The following is a 22,687-nucleotide window of genomic DNA, read 5'->3' on the forward strand; positions in this document are numbered from 1 at the left end:
ACATAATTATTTTAAAATGTAGGATGGATCGAAAACTTTGTCAATCGTAATTTTCAAAATTTATGTGGTCAATTTCATATCTGAAACATAAAGTCCCCATAAGCTTTAATTTGCCTTAATAGCTAGCTGTTAAGGGATGTTATTAGTTGGACCTTTGAGTTCAAAAAAATTAAATAAGAGGGTGGAAACGAGATAAAACAAGAATTAAAGGAGTCGTTTATAATTAATTAGGTGAGGGAGCTTCGAGTTTAAAGACATTTCGAGATTCGTCGACAAACTTCAAACGCACTCCAACAACAAACAAAAACAATCAACGAACAAAAAAACAAATCAGAACCCAATCGCCGGAGACGCCGTCGTTTCGACGCCGGTGCTCCGTCTTAACCTTTTTTTTCACCGGAGATAAATTTTTAAAAAAAAATCAAAAATGAAACGGAAAGGATTCGGCTTTTCTCTCCCCGTCACGGCGGTGATCTTAGTGATCGGTTTCATCTACTTCTCAACGGTCTTCACCTTCATCGATCGCTGGCTCAGCCTCGCCTCCTCTCCCGGGATCGCCAACGCCGCAGCCTTCACCGCCTTGGCTCTGATGTGTGTCTACAACTACTCCATCGCGGTTTTCAGGGATCCCGGTCGGGTCCCGCCCAATTACATGCCCGATGTCGAAGATCCAAAGAGTCCTGTCCACGAGATTAAACGAAAGGTCGCATCTTTATGCCTCTCTCGTGACTTTTATCCTTTAAAAGCTTTTGAATTTGTAGCTAATTTGTGATTAAGACATTAAAAAGGCTGAAGCTTTAATGATGGGATGCTGTTGAAACTCTGTTCTTGGCTCTGTCTGGGAGAGTCTTTTAGAGTTTTTGTCTCACTTACGTTTGTTTATAGGGAGGAGATTTGAGATATTGCCAAAAGTGTTCGCTTTTCAAACCTCCACGAGCTCACCATTGTCGGGTTTGCAAACGATGTGTGCTTAGAATGGTATTTTCTCTACTGAACATCAGAATCTCCCAAACCTTATGTGATCTTTGTGTTGAATCAGTCTTGTTTTGATTTGAAGGACCACCATTGTATCTGGATCAATAACTGTGTGGGACACACTAACTACAAGGTCTTCTTTGTATTTGTTGTTTATGCGATGACTGCGTGTGTGTACTCTCTGGTTTGTTTCCTAACTTCTCTATATCTCTCTCTCTGTGACACTTTAAGTATATGAGTCTTATATGTATGTATATGCTTTGGGTTATTAGGTGTTGCTTGTGGGAAGCCTTACTGTTGAACCACAAGATGAAGACCAAGAGATGGGAAGCTATCTAAGAACTATATATGTAATGATGACTTTGTTTCAGAAACTAACCAACAAATCTCATTTTCCCTTCTAATGTTTATGGTTTTTTTCTTCTTTCTCTCAGGTGATTTCAGGTTTGGTTCTTGTCCCTTTGAGCATTGCGTTAGGTGTTCTTCTCGGGTGGCACGTTTACCTCAGTTTACAAAACAAGACAACCATCGAGGTTGTTCTTTTTCTTTCTCTTCTTTAGCTAATATGGATCTCCTTAGCTGCTCTTTTCTATCTGCTAATCAATGTTGTGGGAGTTGTTTGAGCAGTACCACGAAGGGGTGAGAGCTATGTGGTTAGCAGAGAAAGGTGGGCAAGTCTATAAGCATCCATATGACATAGGCGCATATGAAAACCTAACCTTGGTAAAATAATTTTATATCTTCTTTAGATTGGTTTGTATCAGTCAAAGGCTATTTCTTGAAGTTTTTGAACTGTTTCTTTTTACAGATTTTGGGTCCGAACATACTTTCTTGGCTCTGTCCTACATCAAAGCATATCGGTTCTGGTCTGCGTTTCCGTACAGCTTTTGACTCAGCACCTGTTTCTTCTGGAACGAAACCTTGAGCCCATGACACGAATCATATTTTACCAATTTTTTTTGTTGAAAAGGCAGCAAGATGTTCAACTTCACGTCACTCTTGACTCATCATGTTCAGGCGGTTTAGCTGCCTCAGCTCAAAAACCAAGACCACTGTTTGACAAGGATCTCTCTCTCATTATTTCCCCTGTTTTCTTTGGATTCCTCAAAAAGGAGAAGGAAGTTAGGGTTGTGGATACATAACTCAAACTGTGATTATACTTATTATACGTACCAATTAACAAGGTGAAAAGACATCTTTGTAAGATTCATAATTTCTAATCAGAATCAGACAGTTCCTGAGTATGTTTTGTGTTTATATGGAGAGTTTTAGTTTGTAAGCAAGCTATTTGATTCTGAGATTTCATAAGAGAAAAGAAGTTTGTTTCAAACTAAATTAGACAAAGAAGAAGAATAACAAAATCAGAGAGGAAGATCAAGCCCTTTTCCAACCTCAAGATCAACGCTGGTTCAGACTTGGGTTCCACGTTTAAGAGATTATTATATACACCAGAAGAAGCCCCCATTGTTTAACTTAACAGAGGTCTGAAGAAGAGATAATTATGTATGAAAGGGTGATTTGAAAAAATAAAAAAAAAGAACAACAAAGGTTGTCAACTATTACTAGAGAAAGCTAGCAGAGTTGGTTGAAAACTAAGAGAGAATAAAAATTACAACAATGGTTACCAAAAGATCTGATCACTTTTTGTCTTCTGGAGCAATTCATTTCAAGTAGACATGTCTTGGAACTGCCATGGGTTGAATGGGATTGACTTAGGGTCAGTGTTATCTTCAGATTTATCAGCAGCTTCCCGGTGTTCTAAGTACTTTCCATTGAACTGGTAAACTTCAAGATCCCCCCATGGTGTAGGAGTGACTTCCTCTGTTATATCAAACCACTTGGGAGTAAAGCTATGCCCCTTCTCTTCACGTGTTCTCTTCTCTGCTCGCTGTCTCTCTTCCAAGCTGCAACAAAATGTATAATGAGAATCCGCTCTACTTTCAGTTCCAGATTCTAACAGGACAAGTTCTTTTTCTGTGATCATACCTGCTCTTCTCATTGCCGGATTTGGACATGTCGCCCATCTCAAGTGCGTATCTATCAGGACGTAACCGTGAATCAGACGGCAACAGCTTTTTGGGGGCAGTGTCGAAGCTATTGATCTTGTGAGCAAAGTGTGTGTATTGGTATTTATCATCCTTTGGAACATCAGCGAGTTTCCACACCTCCTTTAGTTCGGTGCCAGGGAGAGGCTCGCCTTCACCGTCACACTGCTGATAGCTCATGGACTCGTTCCATTTACCGGTCATGAGTATCTTGGGCTCCTCCGAGGCGTTATAGACATATCCATCCACTTCATATCGACCAGATCTGTTGAGATTCACATGTCTCTTAAGCTCGAAGTGGAAAAAACAAGAAAAACAGGAAGAGGAGGTTTGAATTAAAGGTGACTTACCCGAACCAACCACATGGTTGAAAGTAAAGCACGACTTTGTCACCAGTGGTGAGATTAGTCATGATCATTTCCCCAGGAGAATCGACCCAAGTTCGTCCAAAGATTAGGTTATGAACTTTGGTTAGAGGAGGTACCAAGTCAAGAACTACTCCATCTCTTTTAAGTGTCACCCGTGTCCTGCATCACAGACTCATAACGTTTAGGACAATGAAGAATGTTAACTTAGTAGATAGATACACTTGCAGCCCTGCTGTGGTTTTGTACCTTCCTACTGGGTAAACGTCAATGGAATTTCCCAGAAACTTTGTTTTCAGTTTTGAAGTACAATCATAAGTGAAATGCTCATTTTCAGCATGACCAGCACTCATTGGTGGATGATGGCTGACCTGAGAATAAGACTATTGGTGTCAATGGGAGAAGTTGGCAGCGTAAAAGAACTAAAGATACAATTAATTAGAGTTCTAAAAGAAATGACGCTGACCTGTTCGGATATGAAGTTAAGACCATTGTAATTAGCCATCTCATAAGTCTCTCCAAGGATTGGGTTAAACGGTTTCCAGGTACGTTGGAAAGCATAGTACACAGATATTGCCCATGATGCTGTTAAAAAATCAATTCTCACAATTAAGCCACTACATGAACAGACACTGATCATAGAAGAAATCAAGGAAGGGAAGGGAAGGGAAGAGAAGTGCTTACACGCATACACCATACGCATATAAGGATCCTCGGTTTGATCTGCCATGTCTAATAGATGCGAGTATTCCATCAACTGTCAGAAACAGAGCCGAAGAGATATTGTCATGAGCATCACAGACAGCAAACAAACATCAAGATGAGCACAAACCTCAGCCATTTTCTGGAGCATAGTCATGGGTTCGAAAATAATAACAGGGAGGGTCACCATTGATGTAACATCGGATCCTATGTACTTGTGCATCATCTTCCAATAACCATCTCGATCCTGAAACAATGTTTCTCAAATGATCAGATTAACAGGTGATAACAACAGAAGTATATAATAACTAAACCTCTTGATTCCATCTCCCTTTGTTAGCTTCCTCAGCTGCATCTTCATTACTTCCTTCAGGGTTAATAACTTCAACTCCCTCATACCCAACCAAACTGAAACACATAGATTATTCCAAAAAGAGCTCAACTTTGACCAAACCCTTATTATAAAAGCCGCATCTTTGCGGGAAAAGATTCGAATCAAATGGATCTCAAGAAGCTTACCCGTTAACTGATTTGGTCACAGCTGCTACCCAATTTGAGATCGAGGGAGCAATAGCACCGAACATAGACATCTCTCCGCCGTGTACCACCAACACTACGAGCTCCGGTTAAGGGAGAAAGATAGATACAGAGATTCTTCGATGAAGGAAGGTCAGCGATGGAGACGATGAGCTGGTCTTCGTTGGCACTCGTTCTATTTTAATATGATCAAATTAACCGGTTCTGTTTTTAATGTTAAATCGGAATAAGATTGATTTAAAAACTAAACCGAACCGGGTTGGCTTAAGTCGTCTTGTTGGTTATCGACCTTATTGTTATTTTCGCTTTAGTAAAAACGAAGCAGCTCTTGTAGAAATGATCAATTCGTGGTCATTGATGGCGTCACCAAAATGCATGCTCCTTCAGTTTTGAACTCGCTCAATGTTCTCTCTCTCTTTTACGATCATGTTTATGCATTTCAATGATGTTTTCACAGTCATCACCAGTCGCAAATGGATGGTGGAGTCAAAATTCGTATAAAATCTAAGTTGATGTATAAATCTTGGTTTATAATGTTTTCTGGCAAACATAATACAACTTAACTATTTGATAACATATTTTACATGCTGAGGATCAATGACCTCGAATGTAACAACGAAATGAGTTTTCCATTCAAAAGTATGTGGACAAATATTAAATGGTGAATTATATATATAGAGAAAAATCAAGTGTAGCATACTAACATCTATAACGTCAAGTGTAACAACGGTTCAGAAAAAATCACAAAAAAAAAACGTTTCTCACTGCACTACTCGAATGATCTCTATCACTGATGAATATGTCAATACTTTTGAACTAAGTTAACGTTATTTTATTTCACATTAACAATCATTAGGCAAATGCTAGATCTGCATTTATTTGTTTATATGTTTGTTTGGACGTGTATGTCTTACAAAGTTGCTGAAACCAACAGAAGCAAGTAAACAAATATAAACAAAACGATGATAATGATAGCAATAATATATACACATATGCATACCTTCAATACATACAGATTGATGATCCACGAATCCATTTGTAATATAGATGTATTCTTGAGTTTGATGTTTCAAGGTTTTTGTTCCTTTCGATATATATTCAACGTATGATGATCGCTGAGAGATTATGTTGTCTTCTTCTCCACGGCGCTTTGCCCTAACCGGAGTTCAAGATCCAAATTTTCATTCTCAAGATGATGACTCGAACTCGAACCATCTATGCTGCAAACCTCCGTGACTTTTCCATCATCATTAATATCAAGCTTGTTTTCTTGAACCCAAAACCCTAGTTTCTGACCAGGGATTATATCTTTCTCCACACCTTGATCTTGATCATCATCATCACATGCCAAATCGTCTTCTTGTTGTTTTTCATTAAGGTCTAGAGAGACAACTCCTGATGAATCACTCTCGGCGACAACATCGTCCTTATTATCTTCCATTAGCTTATGTCTGAGGTTAGCTCTGTCTCTTCTGTGGATGTTCATATGCCCTCCTAGTGCTTGAGCATTCGAGAAGCCCCTTACGCAGAAACTGCATGTGTAAGATCTTGACAGAGAGTTATCGACGCTTTGACGAGTGTTTCTCGATATGTGTTCGGAATGATCATCCGAGTTTTTAGGGTTTCTGATGTTTTCCATATAATATTTTGGATTTTTCCGTAGGATAAAGAGAACTATGAAACAATTGTGAAATTTAGCATTAAGAGAAAGAAAGAACAAACGAGAAGGAGAAGAATGAGTTTGATCTCGGAAATGAAATGGTCAACTACTCGAACTTCTTCTTTGTATGTTTAATTGGCAGAATAGTTTATTAAGTAACACTCTAATCAAAATCTACCGTTCCAGTTTTTTTTATGTCAAAAAACGAAAACAAATGGTTCTATGTCGTTACATGAGTAATTTATTCTTTGATATAATATTATTTCGCATATAAATTCATGGGGTAGTAATAATATTGAAACACTTATGACTAATACATAATCGCAACTATAATAATACTCCGAAAATAAAATGTTCAAATCTAACAATCGAAACGGACGTACATCATTTCCCAATATGATTTCATTTAAAATATACTCCGGAATTGGATACGTAAATCAGTATATTTAACTACGTATACTTTTTTCTTTTTTTTTTTGCAAAATAATTAACGTATACTTTGTTTCTAAGATGTGATCGACGTTGTATCTGGTCGCTAAAGGTTCACCCTAAGTTTTGTTCTACATTAAACCACTAATTTTAATCTGACGAAAGCTTGATTTATTGTTTTTTTTTGGTTGCTAACAATTGTTGTACTTCTATATATACTCTGTTAGTTTTATAAACAAAATAATTAACAGATACGCAGTTGACAAAGCATGGTCCAACCAAGCATTTTGGAGTTTTCTTTTTTGTCCTTGCACAATTAGTAGTTTAATACTTTTGACACAAAAAATATTCCTTCCATTTTTTAATATAAGTCGTTTTAGAAAAAAAAATTATGTTTCAAATTATATGATGTTTTCGGTTTTCTATGTAAAATTTATTAACATTTAATGTTATATGACCAATGATAATTTACATTCTATTTTATTATTGGTTGATTTGTGGTTAGGTAAATAATTAATGATGTTTTCGTTTAGAAAATATAAAAAATTAATGATTTCTTAATCTATGTGCACAGTTTTAAAACGACTTATATTAAAAAACGGAAGGAGTAGTAGTTTATTATATATTTAGCATTACTTTAACTTGTGCTTTCCTGAAATAACCAACAAATATTCCAGTATTTGACATCATCAGTGAATTAATATACTCCATTTGTTTCATATTAAATATCGTTTTAGGCTTGTGCATACGGATTAAGGAAATAATTAATTTTGCAAGTTTTCTATATAAAAACACAATTAACTATACACCTAACCATATTTCAACCAATAGAAAAAAAAATAACATAATAAAATTAATAAATTTTGCATTGAAACCGAAAACGACACTTATTTTGTAACGCAATTTTTTTTCTAAAACGACACTTAATATGAAACAGAGAGAGTACAAACTAAATTTCACTAATTCAAAAAAACAGAAAGTCGTGTTATGACAAATTAATCAGACAAATCTAGTTAACTGTAATCAATTAACCGTTGCCATCGAGTATATGTGGAATGAATCATTAATATAACTTTTCTTAACTAAAAAACTTATTATTAACCACAGGATGATGGGCTAGTGGTGGCAGTTTCCCCGTCAATACGGACCCGGCTTCGAAACCCCATGTGGCCACCCGGGCCCTCCCTGCTAATTCCTGGAGTGGAAATTACGTGGCTGTTGCGGGCCTCATGGGATTAGTCGGTTGACCTCGGTCACCGGATTCCCGCGGATATCAAAAAAAAAAACTTATTATTTGAAACAATTCATCCTTTTATTATGTGCTAGTAATAAAAAAAAATTAAGCTAAACTTAGTATAACCTTCTGAGATTGCTTTTCCAGAGTAACATTATGATATATGCAAGTTTTATTCTTTGATCAAAAGAAAAATGCAAGTTTTATTCGTGTTAATTTCAAATTGAGATATAATATATATATATCGCGTCTGCCCATTAAACGCGCCGATGTGTTACCAACTACCAATTGAAAGTTGATCAGTCCGACTTGTTTCTAAGTTCATTAATATGTGCTTTAATTTGTAAGGTACTCCATTTTTTTGAACAACAAACTCATTCAATATAGAAAGGGTTTTACTACATAGCAGGAGAGTCATTAAGAAGAGCAGATTTCGACAGAAAATCAGCTTGACGATTATGCTCTTGAGAAACATGAGAAAAGCAAATAAAATCGAAACAAGAAGATATGAACTCAATGTCCATGAGAATTCCATAAAGATTCATGGGATATGTCTTCCAGTTGATGGCTCTAACAAGCTCTTGAGAGTCGGATCGAATCCAGACATTGTGAAACTGATGGTGCTTGGCCGAAAGAGTCGGATCATAAGGTATTCCATTTATGATTTAAAAATAACTCTGTATCCAAATCCATTAAAAAAATCATATACCAAAAAGAAAGAGAAAGTATCTGAACGGGTATATCCAATATCCTGATCATGTCAAGAATAAATATAGGGTTTGGCTGTCTTCAAATTTCATATTAGTAGTAGCTGCTGACATCTTTTGTACCAAATGTAATAGTAGTAGATATATTAATACTACAAAACTTTGGAGTATTAGAATATATGAACGTATCATACATTTGTAAAGATATATTTTGAAGGAAAAAAACATAACATATTTTATACGTGAAGCTCCCAAATATTCACATTCGTAAACATTAAAATATTAGGGCAATGACTCAGCTTCCAATATTTTTCATTGTTCTTTCCTTTTCCGGCTTTATAGTATATGGGTGATGGATCCTCTTGTTCGTCAAATTGTTTAAGTTATATTCGTAAATTGTTAATAGACAAAACACAAAAGATCGGTAGTAATAATACATTCATATGCACGTAGGTACACATTAGATTAGACATAATGCATATGAATGTAATACGTCTTGTATCTTTGGAGAAAAAAAACTAACCTCTCAGTCATCGTGTACATGTAACCGTGTACGTATAGTAAGGAAGAGGTAATCCGCATCCCGAGGACTAAAAGCTATTCTAAAACACATAGTTATATGCGTCGGCATGTTATGCGTATAATCAAGCTTTAAACCTCAGGATGCAGATTACCCGGTCCTCACCAATACTTGTCATCTGGAGATGCATACCCGCAGCATCCTTCATTGCTTTTGCTTCTATCTTGTAAGATCTCCTTTATGAGTTCTTATGGTTTGCTCTTATGGTTTTTGTTTTAGTTGTTGATAATTTAATAGGGAAATGTGAGAATTTATAAGCCTTCTGAGGCTAAATAGTAACGAGAAGATGCTGATTCGAAAGGTTTAATGCTTTGAGAACATATGCTCTAGTAGAAAATAAAAATCTTTTGTTCGTGTTTTATCGTGTATGTCATACTCTTAGCTTTGTTACAGATGTTAGAGCTATAATATATGCCTAGGATCAATGTAGAATTTGTATATACTCTAAGCTTTAATTATTAGCTAGCGTTCTGTAAGAAACAAGTTATATTTGATTGATACGTGAGCTTCTTAGATCGAAACTCACATTTATTTTAGTCTGGGGCATTCATTTAGCGTGAATTATGCGGTGTCTAAGTTTCTCTATGAAACATAATCTTCAACAAACCAATACAAAACTACTGGAATTAATCATTTAACTGCATGTGGGTATTATATATACTTAAAAAATGTTGTTCTATTTTTGCTTATTGAAAATGAATCTCTGAACGTGGATATTTTAATACATAAGTTGGTAAATAGGTAGGACATCTTCATCCCCACACCATAATTTACTCCAAAAATAGAGTGAGAAATGGAGTATGAACAAAAAATAAAAAATTTCTCTATTTATGGAATAATCACTTTTTTGTTTTTTCACTACTCCATTTTTCACTTCATTTTGCAGTAAATTATAGAGTGGGGATGGAGATGCTCGGTTAGTGAATGGAATTTATTAAAAATCATGAGTTTTGATTTCAAACAATTTGACAACAAATACTAATAGATTAGCCAATATATATTTAATATCAATTATTTTAATCCCCTTCTTATTTTAAGTGCATGTGAGGTTCCTGAAATGCCTCTTCAAAAAGGTTTAAGAAATTGAATGCGGAAACATGTTAAAGGACCTGGACTCATACTGGTTTATAGACTGTCAGCTATATTGTATACATTGTAATTAAGAATTCCGTTTTTTTATGTCGACCAATCTAACGAAACCACACATTAGTAAACTACAACCTCTTCATTCGCATAGAGTGTTTTCTGCGTAAGCACTAGGCATACAATAAATCGTGGAAAGTAAAAGGAGGGGGTGTGAGACATCAAGTCATTAGAGAAAGATTATTTGTTCTGTATGAGCCAATGATGGGAACTTAGGATTATGCTATTTTTAATAGACAAATGATATTCGACTTCTTTTGACTGTCTTTTCTTGCTTATTCTTTTGTGTGTTGTATACTAAAGAGATCTTCTCTTGGATCATTATTTGAACCGATTCTCTTCACAATTATTGATTTTTTTAGTTTGTACAGGGAAACACATTTTGGTTTTATGGGTAATAACTTAATATTAGTTCTAAAATATAGGATAATATATGTTTTTTGTCAATGTATTGGACGCACCATAAATTCATATTATCAAAAACAACAAAATAGATTTAGGGGAAAACATTTCGTCGAATATTTCCAAGCAAAAAAAAATTTCCAACAGCTACGTTCAGCTTTTCCTAGTGTTGATATATTTGATTAAGATATGGTATAATTAGGGTTAAATTTTAATATCGAATTAGCAGCGGGAAAATACTAAAAACTAGAAACAATTAGGTCTCAGGTCCAAAACTCCTCGGGTTCCACTGTTTCAGAAAAGTAGTCACTCTGTTCCTGAAAGTAAATTTTTCTAAAGTATGCACGCTTATTAAGAATTTAATAAATATTTATAATTTAATTTATTTTTTACTTTATTATACACTTTTCAATAACTTTTCACCAATGAAATTTAATCAATTCAAATATTCTCAATTAATGTTACTCAAAAATATAAAAAGGTATCTTAATAATATATAAAATCTATTTTTGTGAAACAAGAAAAAAATCTAAAAAATCTTACTTTCGGAAACGGAATGAGTATTAATAATCAGTCTTTTAGATATTAGGGTTAATCATTACTTTTTCTCGAATCATTTTATAAACCCTGAATTCTTTTCAAAGTAATTGGATAGCGGGAAATAGAAGTTGTGTCTCTAGAGTGCTAATGAATTATGAAGGATAATATCTTCAGGTAAATTAAAAAAAAAGGGTAAATTAAAGAAAATATAATATATATTGAATATAAAAGTAAAAATATATGGTTTTTAATATCTTCGGGTAAATATCAAGTAAAATATCTATTTATACTATTATTTGCAAAGTAATTTTTAACAACGAAACTCTCACGTTGAAAGTTAGAGTGGTTAATATCTATATTACCCTTAATGAGTTTTATGTATATATATTAATTATATAATCAAAAATGAATTGTGATTAATAATATTAACCTTTTAAAACAATAAGATAATTCTTATATATTATGTTGTTATCTTAAAACATATTTTTCAGTTATAAATTAAAAAAATAAAATATAAAACAAAGTTAGAGTGGTTAATATCTATATTACCCTTAATGAATTTTATGTATATATTAATTATATAATCAAAAACGAATTTTGATTAATAATATTAACTTTTTAAAACAGTAAGATAATTCTTATATATTGTGTTGTTATCTTAAAACATATTTTTCAGTTATAAATTTTAAAAATAAAATATAAAACAATTAATAATTTTAATTAAACATATATATTTATTTAATTTTTTCATATATATATATATGTTTTATTTAATTTTTTGAAAACATAAATAATAAGTTATTATGCTAATTTTGAATTAAAAAAATAAACTAATAAATATTTGTAAAACGATTAAGCCCGCATATGCGGGTAATACACCTAGTATTCAAGATATAAATAAAAATACATGGTTATAAATATCTATTTTCGTAATATTGTTTGCTAAAGAGTTTTGGATTTTATCTTATTATAAATTTGTCTATTCGTGCTTTATTTTCTTATCGTATTATAACTTTGTCTATTCCTGTTTTATTTTCGTACACAAAATAAAGTTGCCTGTCAGTTTCCAAATAAAATAGTAGGCTAATGATGAGAAAGGATTATGAGAACAAATTCTATAAATTAGTGACCTTTTTCTTCTTTAATTTCTCTAACGACAGGAGGAGAAAGGTTTGTCTTTGTAGAAATAACGGAAAAGGCAAGCACCATTTGCTTGTTTCGCTCTCATGGGGTCTTCAAAAGGCATTCTCTTTACACTTGCCATATTCCATACTTAAATCAAACCTAACTAAACCACGTGTTGGGAGATCTTTCTACTTAGCTCAAGTTTGTGTTTGTCCCTCTTAGGACATCTCCAACCCAAACCTATTTTTTTTTCTATAATTTTTACAAAATAGAGTAATTCTATTGTAGAGTAAATCTTGCTTTAATGATTTACTCTATAATAGAGTTGTATAATATAGAGGGATTTCTCTTTTTCACTTTATATTTGGAGTGAAAAAGTGAAATTCTTCTATTTTTTCTATTAATAAAGTAATTTTGTTATAGAGTAAATTATTGGAGGAAAACTTACTTTATAATAAAATTATTCTGTTTTTGTGGAAATTATAGAGGAGAAAATAGGTTTGGGACGAAGATGGTCTGATGGTTGATTGATTATTCATTGGGTTTATTTTAATTTCAATTATCTGTGGAGTAGGCCTTATAACAAAACGGATAGTTGGGCTATTCTTCACTTAGTCGAAATCTTACAAGCATAATGTTAAAAAAAACTCACGAATCTATAATAGAACAAAACAAAGAGGAAGCTAGTTCCCGACCACCTTCGTCTTTGTCTGGAGACAAAGAAGCTTCACTTTCTCCTTCAATCAAAACACTTCATAGACAGCCCTTACATGTAATCACACCATAGATATCGCTGTCTTTAATTCACTTATATAAGAAGATTTACTGAGTTTCAAAAAAAAAAAGATTTACTGTGTTTAATCTAAATAGCTAGGGATTTAAATATATTTTGGTACAAGTTTGAAATAAATTTATATTTGTCTCCACTCAAATTATTAGTTTGTTTCTTTCAAATCTGACATATAGGTGATGATTGTTTCTGGTTTTTGTTTTAGTTTTTGGTTTTTGTTTTCTCAAAAACTATTTTTTCTCCAATCAAGTTTTAGATTTTAGTTTTTGTTTTTGTAAAAACCATTTGATTTGCCAATCAAGTTTTTTGACAAATAGATTCCCTAAAATTTAGAGAAACTAGTTTTTCAAAGTTTTAAACAATTTATGAATAAAAACCAAAAACCAACTTTTGTGGGTTTTTAAAGGAAAAAACGAATTTGTTTCTTTTTGTACATAAAATATCATTTAAATAATAATGTAAAATAATTATTTGTATTTTATATCTGTAAAATAATTTAGATATTTATATATAGTATAACTAATTGTAAGTAATTAGTTATCTATTTCTATAAATAAAATTATCGAATAATTATAACAATTATTAGACACATTCAAAATGACTAAAATTAAAAAAAAATAGAAAATATTTTAGTAATTAAAAATATTATAGTAATTTAAAAACAAATAGCAATTCAAGATTAAAAAATAATAATAATTTATAAAGAAAATTTATACATAGTTTCAAAATTTTAATATTTTAATTTTGCATAATATATAGATATTTTTATTTTTTGTTCTAATATAATACTTAAAATAAAATAATTTTAAAACATTTTAATGTATTTTTATTTTTAATTAATAATCACTGTTTTTGATATATTTTATTTGTAATTGTACGTAACCGTCCTCAAGTTCTGAAAAATCAAGATATTACGTACACTTATTGGTTCAGTCAGTTGTTCGTTCATGTTTGCAAAATCATGTTGAATGTATCATTAATACTAATTTTAGAGTTGAGTATAATCCACTTACAAACTAAATTGATTCTATATAATAGCTAGATAATAACTTTTAATGGGGGATGTATATTTTTCTCACTTCCTTTTAAAATCTTTAATCCAGTGTCTTTTTAGCTTATATATTTAATTTAATTTCAAAGAGCTTGTACAATTACTTCTAAATTTTAACCTAATTTTAAAACTTATTTTTGATTATTTTTATATGTGTATATATATTCATAAATACTAAATTTACTAAATATCAATAAGTTGAGATTTTAAAATTGTATAGCAAATTTCTAATTTTTTTCTGATGATCGAGTATGTTTGCATTAACTTATTAAGTACATACGTACCAATACAATGTAAACTCTCTCATGTTTTCTTAATGAATCGTTACTTTTCATAATATTGTTAATATCAATTCACGTGTACACCCGTATGATTCCTCTTGCCAACCCGACAGCTCCATTGAAGAACACAAATATAAGTAATTTATTTATTAAAAAAATTGTTGACCAAAAGAAGTTGTATTAAAAATTTACACTAAAATCATTTTCCTGGCTAAATTCTTAGTGGAATCTACCGACTTTCTCGGACACCAAACACTCGGAAATTTCCATATGACACACCACACGATCTCTCCAACGATTAAAATAAAAAAGAGAATATAATTATTTACCTATAAATAACTCCGTTAGCATAATCATCTCCAAGTAAACCAAGGAAGAAAAGAAAACTTGAGGTACTAATCAACCAAAACCTAAAATGGCTACAAAACATATAGTCCTATGCTGCTTTCTAACGTACGCCTTTGCTACGGCCACAGCATTATCGGAAGGTGATCCCCCGGTAGCAAGGAAGTTCGGTGCGCACGACTGGCCAAGAGAGGAGGCAGAAGCACCTGAGATTTCACATTCAGAAGCAACTGTACGGCGAGGCCACCACCATTCTACTGTGGACAGATCGGTGGCCGGCGGTGGAGTTATTCTTGGCGGTTTAGCAACTACGTTTCTTGTGGTGGTGTTTTGTTATCTAAGGGCCACCAGGAAACACAAACCCAATTTTGCTGACGAGACAGGGACTCCTAAGGTTTTAGTTTGATTTTTTTGTGTCAGTAGTGTTTCTATTGTAAATGTTTAATGTTCGTTAATTTCATTTATAAGACTTTGTGATATAAAGTTTATTTCGATTTGGTATCTTCTCAATTAGTAATATAGGTTGCTCTGAATCTCCTGATAATTATTTATCTTTTTCTGCTTTTGTTTTCAGTTTAATTCAAGTTTTATTATTGCTCACTTCAGTTTTTTAGCCAAAAGGTTTTATTCTTGCTAATGCTAATCAACTAAAAACTAAAGAATCATGTGATATATGTAAAAATACTGAATTTGTAAGTACTTGTTTACCCTACAACTATTTGACAGCTAAACAGTTAACTATTTTCACCTCTGTTTGTTTCGCGCATATGAATTAGTTTTAAACTGCTATGCTTCCAAATTCGTATAAGTAAGATTATGTAGAAACACAGTAGCACTTTTAAGAAATACGTTGAAATAGATATATATATGCATTTACACATATGCATTTTGTCAAAAATAGAGACAGTACAATATCGATCATTTAAGAAGAAAACAATACCTTTCTCGGCCTTTTGGCTAATATCAAGTGTAGTATCTGTTCTTATCAGTTTAATATCTGATATGTGGTTCATCGGGTCACACGATATTAACTCTATTTTTAAGGGAGAAAACCTACTAATGTAGCTTGCTATCTGGTGTTTCTCAAAAAAAAAAAACAAAAAAAAAAACAAAATACATGGTTTTGTTTATTCATAAGACCGAAAACAAATTAATTTACTTGTGCATTTATATTACATGGTTTTGTTAAATTTAAAATTTTCTATAAAATCTATAGCCGAAAAGTGAAGCTAAACATATCTTAGACCAAAATTTCCCTCTTCTAAAATGAAATTGAAACGCAAATTCAAGCATCAATTCAAAAAAATAAAGTATATAAACAATGATGTGAACTTTACATTTAACATCTTCTAGAAATTTGAAACTTTCTTGAGTGATGCGAAATTAAAATTTTAAATCAAAACAATGAGACTTGTGTACACAATGAATCAGAGCTTATATAACTTGGGGTGTGGGGGGGGGGGGGAGAAACTTATCAAACCAAAAGAGTGGCCCACTGCAGTAGCAGGTAGTTCGTTTCGGTTTCGTTATCAGCTTAATCAAGTTGCGTATCCTAGTTTAGTTTGAGGTTTTGGGCCTTTCTCAGGGATATTTAAGTTGAAGACATCCCCCAGACTATATTTAAGAAGTGATTTGTATATGTGTCATCACTACATTAACTTTCATAAAAAAATGATGACATGGCCTAAAAAAAATATGACATGGCATAAATCTAATTGTGACATGTAAAATTTACTATATTTAGATTTATGTTTTTGGTAAGATTTCTTAAATATAATAATGATGATTTTCTATATACGGATTTATATTTTTGGAAAAGTTTCATAATATAGTAATAACTAATAAATTTTATAACAAAAATATTTTTTCTCAGTAAATATTTATTTTGGTAAGATTTTATGATACCTAATAACTTTTTTTATATCTATTAAAATAATATGTTTTTATATATAAATAATAATTACGGATATTAAAATTTTACATCAATATATGAATCATATTTTTATTATTAAAATAAGTGTAGTTTAAAATATATTTTATCAACGTATATAAGTTATTTTTATTTAATGCATATATTATTAGAAATAATTTATATATTTACAAATAGACATATTTAAAAATGGTAATTAAATAAAGAATAATATAATAAAGTAACTTTATAAATTTCAATTATTTTTATCAGAAGTTAAGTAATGCAAAATTAAAGGGTCAAAGTAAACTTGAATAAATCAAACTAAAAACAATTACATTATTGTTTTATTTTTTTAAGCTAATAAAAGTAATAGAAAAATAGAAAATTTTATTTATATATATCATTTTTAAATATTTTATATCTGCGCATGGCGCAGGAAAATTCCTAGTTACCTTTAATGAGACATTACCTTTAATGTAACCATTTAAAGATACTGGGCCTAAAGACGGCCTTTTCTTAAAAATGCAGTTAGAAAATACCCGTTTCTTCTTCTAACGTAATTGATAACGTAATCACTATAAATCAAGAACTAATCAAAATGTTAAAGATAACTTAAAATGAAAACATAAAAGTCCTTTTAGCAAGAGTAGAAATGGTCCTCAACTTAAGGGAAACCAATACATCAAAGAAGATGTTTATGGTAATAAGAGCCCTGTGCTTCTTTCTTCTTTTCCATTGTTTTTCGTTTTGGTTGTGTTTGAATGTGGTTGATTTTTTTTTGTCTTCTGAAACTCATTTAACTAGTTGCAAAGTTCATGTTCTTTCTCATGTCATGTGACCATGCGTAAATTTAGCCGCATAAGCGTCATAAAGTTAGTCAATACTACGACCTATATTTTCTCATAAATGTTCTTTTAGACCTTCGAAGAGATTTTATATGACTGTAGCGCTTAAAGATATATTCTAATTAACTATTTTGATTTTCAACTTAACGAGGCTGTATTAGTGTAGTGCTGGTAGATCCAAAGGACAATTCAACTCGTAAGTATTTGGTTCTCTGATTAATCACATATCATTCCTTATTGAATTTTTGATAGCCAGACATTCATCAAGTCAGTGCACATATACAAGTCTAAGATAAAGTATTTTGACATGATTTTTTTGTTTTGATCTTAAAAACCCTATTAGAAAAGGGGACTGCTGGTTTGGTATGGTTCGATCTACTATCCAATGTCGGTTCAGAGCATGTGCTCAGAGCCCATTTGCACTAAATCCTTTTTTTGGCAATTTTCTTTAAGAAATTAAGGTTTTAATTTGTTAAAAAGCATATTGTCTTTTTTTTGGACAACAAAAGGTTAAAAAGCATAGTCTAAGATCTCAAATTCAAATTTACAATAGTGTAACTACAATTTGTTTTTGAAAAATGCTCAGCACAAGTCCCATACATATTTTGAGCCGGACATGGATTGAAAGAAACAATAAGTTTCATCATGTTCGTATGCTAATCTCTTGCGGTAGTGACCAGCAACAACGAATAAAATACCATACGTTTTATGATTAGGTTATTTTTGTGAATTGAACAAAGTAAGTGTAACTTTAGCATTTGGCATTTTTACAGCTCATTGTCGTCACTCATGCAGTGAATCTATTAAACAATAGGTTTCATCATGTTCGTATAACAAAAGATGGAAGCTTGATTTTTGTAAAGTTCCAAAACAATTCATTCAGTATTACATATTTTAATATTGTTGATCTCGTTAAACACGAGAAATATTATATGATTTCAAGTTTGAAAATGAAATCAAATGGACCCATATCGTCTGTATTGTTGATTTTAGCGTATAAAATAATCGGTCTTACTGAAAGCAGGTACAACCGTTTAATATGTGATCTATTTCTAAATAGTCTTAAGGAAGCTTCACTCTTTTTAGAGTTGCAACTTATAATATGTTGCTCGTGTGGCACGCGGAATATTATATGTTCTAAAATTTAGTAACAGTGCAACGATACATATGATTCCAAAGTTAAGCTAAATAAGTAATTTACTAAACTTCTGCTAAATATTTTTGACAAGTACGAATTAAAAACATCTTAAATTTGTAAATATTTAGATCATAGCCCTTATACATCTTCTATATATTAGTTTATATTTATCCATTTAATTATTACCCGACCACTAATTTTGTATATAGAAAGTACATGTAATAAAACTGATTGTGTAAGTATCATTACACGTAATACTATCATTAAAAATCATAAATTCCAATATGATTACTTTATAAAATAAACTAAGCAGTCCAATTAAATGTGTTAAACACTATTTTCTCTTAAGTAGTACTCCAATATGATTATTTTAGATTAGTATATAGCTACAATTATTTTATATTAGTTGTATCAATTGTTTTGCGCACTAAAAATTAAGTGTGATCTGTACAATTATCGCAGTTTGAATTGATTAAAAGTTATCCAAATTGTTTTGTAAAAAAAAAAAGGTTCTCCAAATTGAGTTGCATAATAGTATTGTGAAGGGACAAAAAGAGAGGCATTATATATTATATAGGCTAATGTCAATATCCATGCATGTGGTAATTAAGATATGATGAAAGAACGATCCGGATCTGTACAGATTCAAATCGACTAACGAGGCGTAGTTGAAATATTAAAATGAATAAAAAAGAGGTCAGCTAGTGAATCAAAATCTCTATATAAGAGCTCTACTTAGATGTACAAAAAGACCATCCAAAACTTTCTGTTGAAGAAAACATAGAAAAAAAGCTAAAACTAAAAAATGGCTTTGCATAAGTTTCCTCTCATGGGGCTACTTATGCTCCTAACCATTGTCGTCTCTCCAGCAACAGCCGATGGACCTGTTTGCCCACCGTCCACCAAACTAAGCCGGGCAAGTTTCCCTGAAGGCTTTTTATTTGGCACGGCTACTGCAGCGTACCAGGTATAACACAAGATTTTATAAAAAGTTATTGACATAGTTTATATTGTCCATAATATTCATATATAAGATCCATATACACTAAATAGTTGACCTATACCATTAGGTTGAAGGTGCAGTGAATGAAACTTGTCGTGGACCTGCCTTATGGGATATCTACTGTAAGAGATATCCAGGTTAGTGCCTCTACGTTCACTTCTTATCTCCTTTTAACTGTGCTTAGATTTTGGTTTCCACTAATTAATATCGAAAATCATTTTTTTAATTACAGCCAGATGCAACAACGATAACGGCGATGTGGCCGTTGATTTCTTCCATCGTTATAAGGTAAAATATTACTGTGAAGAAATAATTATCACGTTCACGTAGTAAATATTTTTTTATTGTTTTGTTTAATAGACCGTTGACTTCTATTACGTGTTGATAATCGTCTCGTCTGAAAAAATGTTTATAGGACGATATTCAACTAATGAAGAATCTAAACACCGATGCCTTCAGAATGTCTATCGCGTGGCCAAGAATATTTCCACGTGAGTATATGTGTTTCCGATTACTAAATTAATCTTGTGATAATCAAATATGGTCTGTATATAATATATGGCATATATATGATTTTTAGAAACATATTAATGAAATAAAGAAATGTTTTATCAGATGGGAGAAAGGAGAAAGGAGTGAGCCAAGCTGGTGTGCAATTTTACCACGACGTCATCGACGAGCTCATCAAAAATGGTATAAAGCATATAAATTAATTAAGTAAACAGAAACTACATACATGACACATATTATGGTTCTTACTCGTCATTATATTCAATAATTTGAAAAATATTGTGATTAGGTATAACTCCGTTCGTGACTGTGTATCACTGGGACACTCCACAAGATTTAGAGGACGAATATGGTGGCTTTTTAAGTGAAAGGATTGTGTAAGTTTTTTTTAATAAAAGAATGCCAATTTGTATATATATATATACATATATGATAGTTGCGCAAAAAAAAAAAATATATATATACATATATGATATATCATATAGTAGCAACCACTAATGTGACAAACTAATTTTTCAATATAAAAATGCAGGAAAGATTTCCGGGAATATGCAGATTTTGTTTTCCAAGAATATGGTGGAAAAGTGAAACATTGGATCACTTTCAACGAGCCATGGGTTTTCTCCCACGCCGGTTATGACGTTGGCAAGAAAGCACCAGGACGTTGCTCTAAGTACGTCAAAGAAGAATGTCAAGAAGGAAGATCAGGATTCGAGGCTTACCTTGTCACTCACAATCTCCTTAACTCTCATGCAGAAGCAGTTGAAGCTTTCAGACAATGCGAAAAGGTATAGTATAATCTAGTATATCATTATTAATTATCTCCTAATGGATCAAAAAATAATAGTTTGTTTTGTGTATTTTAATGGGCACAGTGTAAAGGTGGTAAGATCGGTATTGCACATAGTCCGGCTTGGTTCGAGCCACACGACCTTGCTGATTCACAGGACGGTGCATCCATAGACCGTGCACTTCAATTTATTTTGGGATGGTAAGTAGTTAACATCTGCCGTGATATTAAATACTTTTTTAATATTGAATACTTAACTATCTCGTTATTTGTGTATGATATATATTTGATTATTTTCTAGGCATTTAGACACAACTATATATGGAGATTATCCACAGATCATGAAAGACATTGTTGGACACAGACTGCCTAAATTTACTGATGCACAGAAAGCAAAACTGAAAAACTCCGCCGATTTCGTCGGCCTCAACTACTACACTTCAGTGTTTTCAAACCATTTGGAGAAGCCAGATCCTTCTAAACCAAGATGGATGCAAGATTCTCTTATTAACTGGGAAAGTAAGTTTAAGAATGGCTATTTCCAACGAAAATCCGATAACATTTTGTCAATATTTGACTATTTTCTTGTAGTGTTGGTACTAATCAAAATGTATCTTAATTATTTTCAGGTAAGAATGCTCAAAACTTCAGCATTGGTAGCAAGGTATGCATTTTAGTAGTAAAGTTTTCAGCTAAATGTTCTACCCATTTTTTCCTATAAAATAACATTTTCAACTCTAATGTTTTCCAGCCTTTCACCGCTGCACTTCCCGTTTATGCGAGAGGCTTTAGAAGTCTTTTGAAGTACATCAAGGATAAGTACGCAAACCCTGAGATTATGATCATGGAAAACGGTAAGTAGAGATTATAGTATTACATGTTAGCTAGTTTTTTGTTTCCTTTGATTAAGTCTTGCAATGAATTTAAAATATATTTTATTTTCTAGGATATGGAGAAGAGCTTGGGGCTACAGATTCAGTTGAAGTTGGTACAGCTGACCATAACAGGAAATATTATATTCAGAGGCATCTTTTGAGCCTGAATGAAGCTATTTGGTAAGTCTTATTCATATGATAAAATTACAATTGTTCTTGGAGAATCTTATAAAACCATTTGTATAATATATGCAGCATCGACAAGGTGAATGTTACTGGATACTTTGTATGGTCATTGATGGATAACTTTGAGTGGCAAGATGGTTACAAGAACAGATTTGGACTTTATTACGTTGACTTCAAGAATAACCTCGCACGACATGTTAAAGAATCTGGCAAGTATTACAAAGAGTTCCTAAGCCAAGGTGTTCGTCCATCCATGATCAAGAAAGATGAGCTTTGAGATGTATTCTGAGGATTTGGTTGTCTGTTTCAAGGTTTCTTTCTTATGTTTTCATTTGTGATTTGACCAAGATCAATGAAGTCTTGGTTATAATAAGAATCTTTTTCAATTTCACAATGCCTTCATGAACTGCAACATCTAGAAGTCTATGATTGTTTTTTTTTCCACAAACGATTCAGAACTTTATTAATATCAATCACAATATAACATATTACTTGCTCAAAATATATATATAACATA

The 22,687-nt window shown here is 32.1% G+C and overlaps 4 protein-coding genes, 1 non-coding gene and 1 pseudogene across 5 annotated transcripts; 3 read left to right on the forward strand and 3 right to left on the reverse strand.

Moving 5' to 3' along the window:
• The first annotated feature begins 195 nt into the window (after window positions 1-195).
• LOC103859302 (probable protein S-acyltransferase 16) lies at window positions 196-2,219 on the forward strand. Its single transcript, XM_009136811.3, has 7 exons — window positions 196-703; window positions 886-978; window positions 1,058-1,159; window positions 1,248-1,325; window positions 1,410-1,508; window positions 1,603-1,698; window positions 1,784-2,219. The coding sequence occupies exons 1-7, from the start codon at window positions 428-430 to the stop codon at window positions 1,898-1,900; spliced, it is 861 nt and encodes a 286-aa protein (XP_009135059.1). The 5' UTR covers window positions 196-427; the 3' UTR covers window positions 1,901-2,219.
• A 201-nt stretch (window positions 2,220-2,420) lies between these two features.
• LOC103859303 (oxysterol-binding protein-related protein 3B) lies at window positions 2,421-4,823 on the reverse strand. Its single transcript, XM_009136812.3, has 9 exons — window positions 4,607-4,823; window positions 4,402-4,495; window positions 4,218-4,334; window positions 4,070-4,142; window positions 3,852-3,970; window positions 3,635-3,756; window positions 3,371-3,547; window positions 2,962-3,285; window positions 2,421-2,879 (listed from the first exon to the last, which is right to left on the reverse strand). The coding sequence occupies exons 1-9, from the start codon at window positions 4,675-4,677 to the stop codon at window positions 2,642-2,644; spliced, it is 1,335 nt and encodes a 444-aa protein (XP_009135060.1). The 5' UTR covers window positions 4,678-4,823; the 3' UTR covers window positions 2,421-2,641.
• On the reverse strand, window positions 4,401-11,811 carry LOC103859304 (transcriptional regulator TAC1). The gene is made up of 2 exons (XM_033286318.1): window positions 4,607-11,811; window positions 4,401-4,495 (listed from the first exon to the last, which is right to left on the reverse strand). Exon 1 carries the CDS (start codon window positions 6,261-6,263, stop codon window positions 5,748-5,750), a length of 516 nt encoding a protein of 171 aa, XP_033142209.1. The 5' UTR covers window positions 6,264-11,811; the 3' UTR covers window positions 4,401-4,495; window positions 4,607-5,747.
• Window positions 9,195-9,355, reverse strand: MIR2111A (microRNA MIR2111a). The gene has a single exon (NR_120816.1). It is a non-coding gene; the product is annotated as a microRNA MIR2111a (primary transcript).
• Window positions 11,812-15,847: 4,036 nt separating the features above from the next.
• LOC117133088 lies at window positions 15,848-16,013 on the forward strand (annotated as a pseudogene).
• A 3,542-nt stretch (window positions 16,014-19,555) lies between these two features.
• On the forward strand, window positions 19,556-22,559 carry LOC103859306 (beta-glucosidase 23). Its single transcript, XM_009136816.3, has 13 exons — window positions 19,556-19,773; window positions 19,877-19,946; window positions 20,042-20,097; window positions 20,225-20,300; window positions 20,425-20,502; window positions 20,609-20,696; window positions 20,852-21,107; window positions 21,195-21,310; window positions 21,411-21,628; window positions 21,739-21,773; window positions 21,861-21,963; window positions 22,056-22,164; window positions 22,240-22,559. Exons 1-13 carry the CDS (start codon window positions 19,612-19,614, stop codon window positions 22,445-22,447), a joined length of 1,575 nt encoding a protein of 524 aa, XP_009135064.1. The 5' UTR covers window positions 19,556-19,611; the 3' UTR covers window positions 22,448-22,559.
• Window positions 22,560-22,687: the final 128 nt, after the last annotated feature.

Source organism: Brassica rapa, chromosome A03, assembly GCF_000309985.2.
Source record: "Brassica rapa cultivar Chiifu-401-42 chromosome A03, CAAS_Brap_v3.01, whole genome shotgun sequence".
Lineage (NCBI taxonomy): Eukaryota > Viridiplantae > Streptophyta > Magnoliopsida > Brassicales > Brassicaceae > Brassica > Brassica rapa.